This window comes from Canis lupus, chromosome 8 (genome assembly GCF_003254725.2).
Source record: "Canis lupus dingo isolate Sandy chromosome 8, ASM325472v2, whole genome shotgun sequence".
NCBI classification, from domain to species: Eukaryota; Metazoa; Chordata; class Mammalia; order Carnivora; family Canidae; genus Canis; species Canis lupus.
Genome location: NC_064250.1, coordinates 27436212 through 27449019, shown reverse-complemented (window position 1 = coordinate 27449019; position 12808 = coordinate 27436212). Strand labels below are relative to the sequence as shown.

The 12808-nt window shown below is 40.1% G+C and overlaps 1 protein-coding gene across 10 annotated transcripts in view; it reads left to right on the top strand.

Annotated features, from left to right (window-relative positions):
- Positions 1 to 12808, top strand: part of TRIM9 (tripartite motif containing 9) — a 107208-nt gene that overhangs the window by 61256 nt on the left and 33144 nt on the right. For all 10 annotated transcript variants that reach the window (XM_025442472.3, XM_049113164.1, XM_025442463.3 and 7 more), the window contains exons 4-5: positions 11208 to 11318; positions 12450 to 12603. In XM_025442472.3, coding sequence (XP_025298257.1) covers positions 11208 to 11318; positions 12450 to 12603 — 265 coding nt within the window. The remainder of the gene's footprint in view (positions 1 to 11207; positions 11319 to 12449; positions 12604 to 12808) is intronic.

Sequence of the window (12808 nt, the reverse complement as noted above, 5' to 3'; positions counted from 1 at the left end):
CAAGGAAGAGTTTCAAAGTGAAGAAATAAGAAATAAGAAAACACAGCTTACAAGATTTGTGGCTCAAGTTTGGTGGCAGGGAACTTCAAGCCGGGCCAGTACTCATTCCATGGGTACCAGAAACAAGGCAATAAACTAGGTGCTAACTAGGGTACAAGTCCTGGACAAGACCTGCAGTAAAACAGGCATTCTGAGCCCCGAGAAGCAGAGTCACCAACCTTCCAACTTTACTCTGTGCCTCAGCCACACACCAGGACCCTGAGCCCCAGGGGGCTCTGGAAGAAGGCAGGGACCAGGCAGCATGCTACAGAGCAACCACTCCCCAGGGAAGCTTCACAGTTTTCTCCAAAAGTAAGAAAACCCCAGCTTTAGCTCCCTCCTCTAAGAGGCTCCCTCTTCCACTGCCCACCTGCTACAAAACACATTTAAAGCCATACACCTTCTCTTCCTTCCCCAAAGTCAGAGCAATAATGTGGCTGGAATATAAACCTTTCTCCCCTGCCTTTGTGACTTGCCCAGGGGTCACCCTGAGGGCCTGCAGAACTGAAACAGGCAGGAGGCGAGCTGAGGATAACAAGGTCCAAGCCTGGGAGAGCTCCTAAGGGCTCCCCCCCATCATGACGTTTGTTGGCCTGACCTCCTCTGGTGCTCTGTCAGGGCCAGGTCTCTCTGAGCATTCCTGATGAGACAGCAGGAGAGGCACAGTAGAGTCCTTCATAAAGAAAACTGCAAGGCTTGAAGTTGAATCCGGACCAGAAGTTTGTAAAGCAAATTGCATAGGTCTCTAATGTTCAGAGAGCCTCTGGCTGTTGGTTTGGACAGAGAACCGAGGCTGGTGATTATAACACTCCTTCCAGAGACGCCATTCCTGTTCCTTAGTGATAGGTAAGACCTATCACTAGTCTCACTTAGTTAGACCTAACTGGAAGACCTAGTGATAGGTTCATCTTTGAATGAGTTCAAACCTGTTTCCATCACCTGCTCTAACATTACTAAAACATTGTCACTATAGCCTTTCACTTAACACCCTTCAGAAACCTAGAATTTTTAGTGTGATGGTGGAACCCAAATATCATTTGAATCACATAGAGCTATCTAAAATGAAACCACAGGGATCCCTGGGTGGCGCAGCGGTTTGGCTCCTGCCTTTGGCCCAGGGCACGATCCTGGAGACCCGGGATCGAATCCCACGTCAGGCTCCCGGTGCATGGAGCCTGCTTCTCCCTCTGCCTGTGTCTCTGCCTCTCTCTCTCTCTCTCTCTGTGTGACTATCATAAGTTAAAAAAATACAATAAATAAAATGAAACCACAGCTGTCTACAGGAAATGAGCTGGACAGCTGGATTTTCCCTCTAAAAAGTAGACCAGCCATTTCAGTATGTAATCACCAAACATTAACTTTTTCTCAGTGGAAATCTCTTTTTTAAAACATTTCAGACACTTTCTTGGCATCTTTAAACTGAACACAGTGAACCGATAAATCATATAGTGACTGTAGTGGCAACTCTGGGTTTTCTACATGGGAGAGCCATAAGGGCAGCGATCTGAACGGAAAAGGGAATCACAGATTGAGAAAGCATCATTTATCCATATCAGACAGGGGCAAAGGGGCGAGAAAGCCCCCCAGGGCCCCCTGCTTAGTGCTGTCTCTGCCGAATGAGACTGGGTGAAAATCCATTAAGGGCTGTGCTGTGGGCACAGACAGAGACTGCACAGGAGCGGCTTTTACTCATTGCTGAGATGTCATGTCTGGCCCGGTGACAGTCCATCAGTACAGGTGACCTGCCCCAACAGGGCGCACCAAGGCGCCCAGGGCCACAGAGTGGAGTGGAGGCAGCTGCCTGCTCTCATTCCACCCTGCCCAGGGTGGTGTGCCCTGCCCCAGATCCCAAAGGGCTACAGAAACAACAGGCAGGTGGCAGGTTGTCCCCCACGGCAGCCAAGCTGTTCTGTCTTCTATCTTGAGTGATTTGTTTCTCTGCTGTTTTCAGCAAATTGTATGTCACTGCTAAAGACAGACAGCAGTGCTGACACCTTGACTACCGACCCCAGCCTCCAAGTCCCCCTCCCTCTGCTTTTCTCCTCTGCTTTTCCCTTTCTTGTCCTTTCTGTTGCTACTCAGATTTGTGAGAAAAGACTGGCCTTTTATAGACTTCGCTTGCCAAGCACAGTACTTCTTTCTGTCTTTGTTGGCTAACCCATCACTCACAGGCTGGCAGGGATAATCTTATGGTCTTCCGCTTCCCTTTGGCAGAGTTCTCTATGGGCCTACTTTTTGCTGACAAAGAAGAGAGTTGTGTGTGTATTTTTCTGGCAACTTTCTCTTCTTGAGCAATCCAAAAGGCTGGGGATGCTGGAAAGTGAGTGTGTATAAAGACAGTCTTTATAATCTGCTCATGCCCCTCTCTGAAAGCACTGATGGCTTGAGCAGATTGAATGGTTCTGGTTCTGAGACAAGCTGGAGCAGAGAGGTGAAGAGCCCAGCTTCTGTGTCATAGAGAATGGGGTGTGAGGACATACTTTATTACTTACTAGGTCTCTAACTGTGGGCAAGTCTATGACTCAGTTACTTTCACCTGTGTGTAAAATCAGGCCAGAAGCAGTTGTCACCTCCCAGAGCATTGCCAAGCACTTAGCACACAGTCCTCAGGAAATGTTAGCTATTATTATTGTTACTGAGAAAGAATGCCTGCAAGTATGGTGGCACCCAGCCCACTGAAGAAGTGCTCCTCGGGACTTAACTTCTGTAATACCAGAGTACATGGTATAGAATTAGTCTATACACAGATGTGACTGTCTCTGAACTTAGGAAAGTTGGCTTGAGTTTTTAATTGATCATCCTATAAAATAGTTCACAAAGTTTGGTGAGCTATTTTTAAAGTTCGTAAAAAGGCTCTGAGACATTTGTATGCAGCTGTGACTGTATTTTAGGAATGCTTTGAAATGTAAATTACAGTTAATACTATTCTGTGGTTTGGGGAAAAAAAACACTGGGAGACAAATATCTATTTTCAGAATGTGGTGAACTAATCAAATGTCAGAAAGCTACTGAAGGGGAAAAAATGCTTTTGAGCTTTTAAGAAATACTCCTAATTTGTGTTTGGGACTACTTGGGCAATATCGCCCACAATAAGCACAGAAAACCAGATCCCCCAGGTGTTTTGTTTGAGCTATATGTTTTGATTCCATTCTTCCTGGGTTCTTGACCTGAGTAAGGCCTTAAAATGTCCTCACAGGGAATTTGTGACACTTAAATGTGCCATTAATAAGGTCTGTGCTTTTCTCAGGAAACTTACAAATGTCATTTCTCTTTTAGTAAGCCCAAAGAAATATCTAAGAATTATTTTTATTTATGCAACTCAGAATTTGAAATAATTCTACAATCATCTTAAATGTATATTGCTCCAATATTTTAGAGTAAATTCATATGCTGAATAGTATGAGGTGACAGATATCTTCTTGGTTACCTTTCGGTTCTAAGATTCTCTGGAAGAAAAAAAATTATAGTTATTAAAAATATTTTGAAAAAAATCTAATCTTTAATTTCCATGTGTAGTTGGTAAAGGAACATACCAATAAAATTGCCCAGCAAGAATGCTAAAAGATAATGATAAAGTTTACTGGTTTTTACAACATTTCATTTTTACAGAGAACCTCCGTATCTCAATTATAACTATATACAGGATGTTTGACTTTGAAGCCAACTGTACTGTTGGGTTTTGTTAGAATCATTATCATTATTATCATCATCTTTGTTATTATTTACCATGCACTGCCTGTTGTGTTCCCATTATGTTGATTAAAAAATTTAATTAAATGGTCATATCAGAGTACAAATTTACACTAGGGACATTACTGGCTTGTCAGATTGCTTACTTAAGCTATTTTTCCATTGCCTGAAAACAGGCTAGTAATCCTTTCTTTGCTTTAGATGGATCTGGGGGATAGGGAAGAAAGAAAGGGAGAGGGAGGGAGTATATGTGGAAGACAGACCTATCCAAGCTCACAAAATTTTTAAAAATAACTATAGAGGATTTGACTGACTACAGCAATTACTAGAAAGAAAAAGCAACAAATTTAAGCCAATAATCAGGTCAATCCCAACAAAACTACTGGCAAGAGGTTCTGTAAATCCATTAAAATGAAAACATTTGGGGCAGCCCCGGTGGTGCAGTGGTTTAGAGCCGCCTGCAGCCCAGGGCATGATCCTGGAGTCGCGGGATAGAGTCCCACGTCGGGCTCTCTGCATGGAGCCTGCTTCTCCCTCTGCCTGTGCCTCTGCCTCCCTCTCTCTCTCTCTGCATCTCTATGAATAAATAAATAAAGTCTTAAAAAAATAAAATAAAATAAAATAAAAACATTTGGGGGAAAAAATAGGCACATTGAAACACTTGAAACCTTTGCCCTTGCAGGGCCAACTCTAAAATTTTAATTTCAATAATTATTAATTATAAGGCTATTATTAATGAATTCATTTGGCAAATTCTGTGATCTCTGCTTCCTACCACATAGGAGCAAAAGTCACAGAGGGACTGTACAGAACAGATCCCAGGGTGCCCATGGGATCACTAGGATGCCACTTCACACAACTGGAGCTCACCAAAGTTAGGGAACACTCTTCTGAACACTCTTTGCCCACTTTGGCCATGTCAATGCAGGGCAGTCACAGACGTTCTTTAAGGCCCTTTGCCTAAACCCAGACGTGAGTCACATTCCTTACCTCCAGAGGGCGCTAAACACATACTTTGAAGATGACAGTGATCTTGTGTCTCCCTGTACCTCACAGCCTACAAAATACCACATTGCATGCATCACTCTTACTGAGGCCCACCATAAATGGCAAATGTTCTCCTGTGTGGGTGAGACCACATCAATATGCTAATCTCTCCAAACGACTTGTATTTCTTCATTAACTTCTCTGTATAAGGATATAGTATACTACATACTAAGAGCATGCTTTGCATATTCTACTCAATGTTTTGAGCCTCAATTGATGAGGCTATTGGTGCATTCACACTTTTGGAATGGAAAGTTCAGTTTTGCTGTTAAAATCTCAAGCCTTCCTCAAACAGGTACATGTTTTATTTATTTGATACGGCTAAATTATCCTTTTCTTGATTAAAAACTCAAAGCCTCAAGAGTTCTCTTTGAAATGATTAGTTGCCAATGTGGGTAAACATTGGCAACTGATAAACATTAATGAGATTAGTACAAAGAGTGGTATCAAGAGAATGGGGGAAATATTTGCATAATCAGCATGTGGGAGAATGGTGGCATGTGAGAAATTTAAAATGTTCAACCTTAACTTAAATTCCTCTAAGTTTCAGTGAATATAATGATAATATTGGAGATGATATTCTACTCTAGGGGAAAAAAAACAAAAGAATTTGTTATTTTACTAGATGAATCTCATATTTAAAGCACTTCACCTATGACTCACAAATGAGTCAGTTCCAAGCATTAGTTCGTCATCTTGCTGTAGGAATGATGGTACATGTAGAAACTCCTCCCACTGACCAAAAGGACTTATGAAGAATCAATTCTTCAAGCTTGCATCCTGAAAGTACTTGTACCTTACATAGAAATAAAAAAAAAAAGGATTGCCTTATACTTAGGGGAAACTGTTTTAAACTGTGATAAGAAGGTATATATTATATTTAAGAAAGAATTTCTTGAAATAGGAGAGAGAGAATGTTAGTGTTTACTTAGACTAAAAATTCAGTAGTGGTATCCCTCCACACCTCATGATGAGAGAAAATAGTATGAGAGAAAGTATTTATTAAAAAGAATAAACTTTAAAGAGCCGTACATAAGATGGAGAGGTGAATGGAGACAGAGAAAGGGTGTCAAGGTCAGGTTGGATAAAATAATGAAATTCAATTTAATTAACTTCAGTTCTTGTTGCTGGCTGTGTTATATGAGCTGAGTGGAGGAAGGAGATTGGTCTGCTAGAGATGGGATGGGAAATGTAGCTGTGGATAAGCAGAACAAAATTTTACACTTGTATAAGCTATCATGGATGGCTCTATCCTACTAAAAAAACTTGCGCATTCAGAGGGACACAACTGTCCATTCTCAAATCCTCCTTTGCCAAATAGGTATCAGTGACATATCTTGATCCAAGGAATGACCTTAATAAATTTGCCACTTAACAAAATAAAAACATTCAAATGATCAATAGGATTTGCCATCCTGAACAGATGGGGACTGCTAATAAAATTGTGAAAGCCTTCTCTAAAACTGAACTAAAGATTAATTCATTGTCCCCAGAGAGCTGGTTTAGGCCATCATGCAGATGAAACCAGGAAGATTGTTTCCCAGTCCCTGTTTGTGTCACTCTTGCAATTTGCACATTTCCTTCCTAAGAAAAGGAACTCAACTCCAGCCAGCTGCAAACATGGTGCCAATGGTTTCTCTGGAGCATCAGAGCAACTGCACAGAAATGTGGAACTCAAAGAAAAAGTGACATGGCCTAGCTTCCTAGGAATTGGTTTTCCATAAAAAAATATAATGTGAAATAAGTAATAATAGTAGAAATAAAACAGTTAAGAAGGTAACAAGAAAGATTATTTAAAAACAACTAGAAAAAATTATACTCTTAAAAGATCTAATTATTTGGCTGATTTCCATAGGATGGGAAATCTTGCCAAATTAATTCAGAAACTAGATGTCAATTACAACACACCCAAAGTGCTGCTTCTGGGAACACTAGTTTAATTTTTAGCAGTGATTTTTATCACTGGCTACTGGGATCATTGTGAAAGGGTTGATTAAAATTTAAAAAGATGGACCAAAATCCATTGTTGTAATACAGTTAAGAGCCAGGAACTCAGGGATACTGAGTCCTTCCAAGAAGCCTGAACCGTGGAATACAGGAGCCAATGGCAAACTCCCACTAAAACTCACCAACTCTTTGGCATTGCTACAATGAAGCTTCTTAAGAGTAGTCAGAGAAACCCCACACTCAGCTCCTTTGGCATCAAATAAATCCGGCTTGAGAAGGAAATTTATAGAAGCAGACATAGAATTTTATGAGGCCTGATTAATGTATCTATTTCAGTACATTTGGGTCATAAAATTTTCATTGATCTAAATGTTCTGGAAAGTAAACACGACAATTCAAGTCTATTTTGCCTCAATAGCAGACTCACTTTGGGTTGCAATGCCCAGATCTAGTCCGTGCTTGTTTTTCAGATTTGAGTACAAGTCAGTTTTGTAAGCACAGTCCTAGGACAGATGCCATTCATAGTGATTAGTGACTGCTGAGTTTCTGCTACCTAGAAGCGCTGATGCACTGGCTACCAAAATATCAAAATATCTTCTGGGAACAATTTAGTAATGCCTAAGATAGCAGAGACAAGTAGCCTATAGCTGTAGGTCACCTGTCCTGCATTTTTTATTATACTTTTGGGTGTTCTGTGGGTTTTTTTTCCCCTTAAGAAGCAGAAGCTTAACCTTCTTGTTTATTTTTTTATTAAAAAAATAAAATAATTTGCATTCCATGAGCCCAGACCAACAGATAGTAGTGGTGATTGGACATAATACCAGACATTATGCCAGACATTAGAAGAAAATAAGTCAACCAATGAATTTTATTTTTTATTTATTTATTTTTAAAGATTTTATTTATTTGTTCATGAGAGACAGAGAGAGTGGCAGAGACACAGGCAGAGGCAGAAGCAGGCTCCATTCAGGGATCCTGATGTGGGACTCTATCCCAGGACTCCAGGATCACATGCTGGGCTGAAGGCAGAAGCTTAACCACTGAGCCACCCAGGTGTCCCAACCAATTAATTTTAAATTTGATCTCCCCTCTCCCCGCCAAAATCACAAAACAATCTTCACATCAAAGTTGGTTTCTTTCACCAATTCTGATCCAGAGATGTTAAATCCTACACTGCAGTTTTTATTTTAATTTTTTTAATTAAAAAGTGGTAATAAGTCATCTACCAAAAAATCAGGAGATTCCAAACTAATTAATTAATTAATTTCAACAATCCTATAAATGGACAAAACTGGAGTTCTCGCACTTCCTGATTACATAACTTACTGCAAAGCAACAACAATGAAAATAGTGTGGTGCTGACATGGAGACAGACACATAGACAACTGCAACTGAACAGAGAGCCCAGAAATAAACTTTCACATATGGTACAATGATTTTTGACAAGGGTTCCAAGACCATTCAATGGGGAAAGGGCAGTCAACAAATGACACTGGAAAAAACTGGCTGTCCACATGCCAAAGAATGAAGTTGGACCATTACCTAACACCATATACAAAAACTAACTCAAAATGGACCAAAGACTTAAATGTAAGAACTGAAACTATAAACTCTTAGATGAAAACATAGGGCAGATGCTTCATGCTGGATTTGGCAGTGATTTCTTGGATATTACTCAAGAGGCATAGGCAACAAAGGAAAAGGTAGACAAATTGGACTTCATGAAAATTTATAAATTTTGTGCATCAAAAGATAAAAGAAAACCAATTAAAAAATGGGTGAAGGACTTGAATAGACATTTCTCCACAGGAGATATACAAATGGCCAATAAGCATATGAAAAGATGCTCAGCATCACTAGTCATGAGGGAAATGCAAATCAAAACTACAATGAGATACAATTTCACACCCATTAGAATGGCTATTATTTAAAAAAAAAAAAAAACAGATAGTAATAAGTATTGGTGAGGATGTGGAGAAATTGGAACCCTTGTGCATTGCTAATAGGAATATAAAACAGTGCAGCTGCTGCGGAAAACAGAATGATGATTTCTCAAAAAACTAAAATAGAATTACCATATGATCCAGCAATTCCACTTCAGAATATATATCCAAAAGAAGTGAAGCAGAGATTTTCACAGATTTCTGCATATCATGTTCATAACAGCTTTATCCACAATAGCCAAAAGGTAGAAGCAACCCAAGTGTCCACTAACAAAAATGTGATATGTACCTACAATGAAATATTATTCAGTCATAAAAGGAAGGAAATTCAGGGGCAGCAGGGTGGCATAGTCGGTTAGGCGTCCGACTTGGTTTTGGCTCAGGAACAATCTCAGAGTCATGAGATCGAACCTCATATCAGGCTCCATGTTGAGCATGGATTCTGCTTGAGTTTCTCTTTCTCCCTCTCCCTCTGCCCCTCCCACTCATGCACTCACACTCCTCTCTCTCTCTCTCTCTCTCTCTCTCTCTCTCTTAAATAAATAAATAAATAAAACTTTTTGAAAAGGAAGGAAATTTTGACATCAGCTACAACATGAGTAAACCTTGAAAATATTGTGCTAAATGAAATAAGCCAGTCACAAAGAACAAAAATATTATATGATTCTACTTCTATGAGAGTCAAATCCATAGAGACAGAAAGTAGAATGGTGGTGTTGCCAAGCGCCAGTGAGGAGGGGAGAATGGAGAGCTATTGTTTAATGGATACAAAGTTTTAGTTTGGAAAGATAAAAAAAAAAAAGTTCTGAAAAGGGATGGTGATGACAACAATATGAATGTATCTAATGCCACAGAATTATCCAATTTAAAATAGCTAAACCTGTGAGTTTTATGTTATATATACTTTATCACGATAAAAAAAAAACAGAAGCAGAGACCAGCAATAATAAATGGATGCATTGTCAAAAAAAATAGGAAGGATTTAAATGTCCAAAAATAGAGGAACAGGAATGATTAAATAAATTATGATAACCCACTCAGTGGGATATTTATGGAGCCAGTAACATTTATTGATGGTGGCAACATTTAAAATGCCTATGTTATAGTGTTAAGTGGGAAGGAGGTAAAATTGTCACATATTATGATTGCAACTATAAATATATCTAGCTCAAGGATAAAACCCAAGAGGAAATATCAAAATGCTTTAAAAATTTGCATTAAAGTGACGAGATTATTGCTTTTTCCTTTTTTTTTTTTTTTTGGTTTATTTTCCAATTGTTTTTGAACGTAGATGTAATAATCTTTAATGGAAAAATGTATGATCAAAACTGAAAAGAAGGAACAAAGAAAAAGCTTTACGGGATCCCTGGGTGGCGCAGCGGTTTGGCGCCTGCCTTTGGCCCAGGGCGCGATCCTGGAGACCCGGGATCGAATCCCACGTCGGGCTCCCGGTGCATGGGGCCTGCTTCTCCCTCTGCCTGTGTCTCTGCCTCTCTCTCTCTCTCTGACTATCATAAATTTAAAAAAAAAAAAATTATAAAAAAAAAAAGCTTTTCAACAATTATTATTAAAACTCCTTGTAGTTATTATTCATAAAATCCAGAAGGCTGGATATTTTTTAGGCTTTTGCAAAGTAATATAAATATCAAGGATATAAGTAATGAAGGTTCCTAGAAAACTCCTGTTCAACTCTAGGCTTAGAAACCACTTCGAGATTTGGGTCACTGAGCAGAGGACATGGAAAATGAACATCTTTAAAGAAAGAAACTCTTCAAGGACTATCCTGTGTTTGACACTGCAAAGACAATTTCCCCAGAGGCAGGAACTGTGTGTTCAGAGAGATGCCTTTCTAGGTTAAAGCACACTCGCAGCATGGTAAATAGAGAGCCTTTAAAACTGCTCTCCCAAATGAGGCAGTGATTGCTTCGAAGTGGGTTATATTCAAAACTTAATTCTGCACCCATCTTTGGCTTCCTTGTTGTTATTAGTTCATTGTCTTTTAGCAAGTTTCACCTCTAACCCCATCCCACCACCCACTCAGAAAAAAAGAGTCATAATGAGAAGGAATTGGGTTCAGATGGGGACATTTGCTCTTTAGAAGAGACAGGCACAGGGTGGGTGACTGTTCACAGAGCAGATGCTGCAGCTGCACCTTGGGTTACTCAGCTCCTTTGTAGCCTCTCCACAACCACCCACTTAAAACAGCTCTCAGTAATAGTTTCCTGGAAGATGGGGAGCAAGAGGGACCTGAGGAAGATGTCCTACCAGGCACCACAGTAACCAGTTTCCCAGGCTTCCAGCATCTGTGCACCTTTCTGATAGGTCCTGTTGTCACAAGTCCCCGTAATAATAGCCTTTATACAATCTGTCTTCCAGAGCCATTGTCCACAGCAGACATTGCCACAAAATATTCTCATACATTTAGTTCCATCCATTGATGCTCTTGGATTATGGTTTGAAGAAGCTTTCCAAAGTCCCAGTTTGCTTCCTTTTTTTAACCCTGTGCCACTTTGGACTGTTCTGTTCTCTCATCAATCTTAGGTGGTGCGAGATCAGATCTCTCACTGCACAGTGAAGTTGCGCCAGACCACAGGTCTCATGGAGTACTGCCTGGAGGTCATTAAGGAAAATGATCCTAGTGGCTTTTTGCAGGTAAGTGTCAACTAGTTTCTCTTTCAGATTCTCAATGGCCCATGAAACTCAGTCTACAATGCCAAGGCCAGACTCCCAACGGCCCCTGCTGAGAGCATGGGTCCCTCCACAATGGAACCCACCTTCAGAGTGCCATGAATATGTGGGCACCAGCAAAACTCCAGTGACTTACTGAAAGTCTCTGCCACCATGTGTTACAAGATTGAGAAGTACATGGCCTTTTTAAAGTTTGTTTTTGTTCACGTTTAATCATGAAAATGAAATTCCCTGTAAGTTCCTCCGAAGCCGAGTTACTGCCTTGCCTAAGAATTGGGTCCCTTTCCACTAATATCTTGGACAGCTCTATCAGCTAGAAATGTCTACATATGCAAGGCTTCTACCTTCTTGACAGTTCCTACCAGCCAGTTCAGCTAATCAATGATTTCCCAAATAAAGTGAAGTTTTTTCATTCTTTGGATTTCTCATGATTTTTTCACTGTTGATTGTTTTAATTAGATGTGATGATGTCAGCTGAATTTTACTTAAGTTTTGATCTCAAAAATTAAGGGAGCTTTTATTAAGGAATACATAGATCCTTTCCAGTTCACGTTTTTTATCATACTAAGAGTGACAAAGGGAGATTAAATATAAGAAATGAAAGAGTTCTCTATCAAAGAATAAAATGATACAGAAGATGATGGGCTTAAAGTGTAAGAAGTTCCGATTTACAGATTACCATATGCAGCCCCTCTAAACTATTTTATAAAACTCATTCCAAGCTTTAACAGAATACCCCCACCTCCTATTAGAAACTTGGGTTCTTAGTTCTACTAAAATTAACTGATCACCAACATATTATTTAATGTTGTTGGCTTTTCATTGATTAATCATAAAAGGCATTAGCATATATCCAGGTTTGTCTATTAGAGCAATTTACAGCTGCTAATTATTTATAGTGGCTCCCTCTGACTCACAAAGCACCCAGATTTGCATGGGTAACCGTTGTCATAGTAGGCTTCTCACTGCCTACATGGAGACAGGAAAGGTGTGGGTTTCAAATTGGTTTGGTAATGCTCCCAGAGAGTGGTGGGGCAGTGTTCTGTGTCCAGTGTGATGTTATATTTCTTAGGCTGTGATCTTTGATGTGATTAGATTTCTGACGCCCTCATAAGGAGAGTGCACCTGACTGAGGATCAGTGGGGGAAAGGCACGCTCACTCCCAGGATGACCACGGACTTTGACCTGAGTCTGGACAACAGCCCTCTGCTACAATCCATTCACCAGCTCGACTTTGTGCAGATGAAAGGTGCGTCCCTGCATCCCCCCAAATAGAGCAACATCCCAAGCAGATACTATGCTTACAGCCGGATTGAGGCTTTGTGCCCGATTGCAGCAAACAAAAGGCAGCTGCCAGGTTATCAGTGACCTAAGAGGTGGGGAAGTAAACACACACACCTCTGGGTAATGATACAAAAATCTGGAGTAGCTCCTATCTTATCACCTAAGAGAAA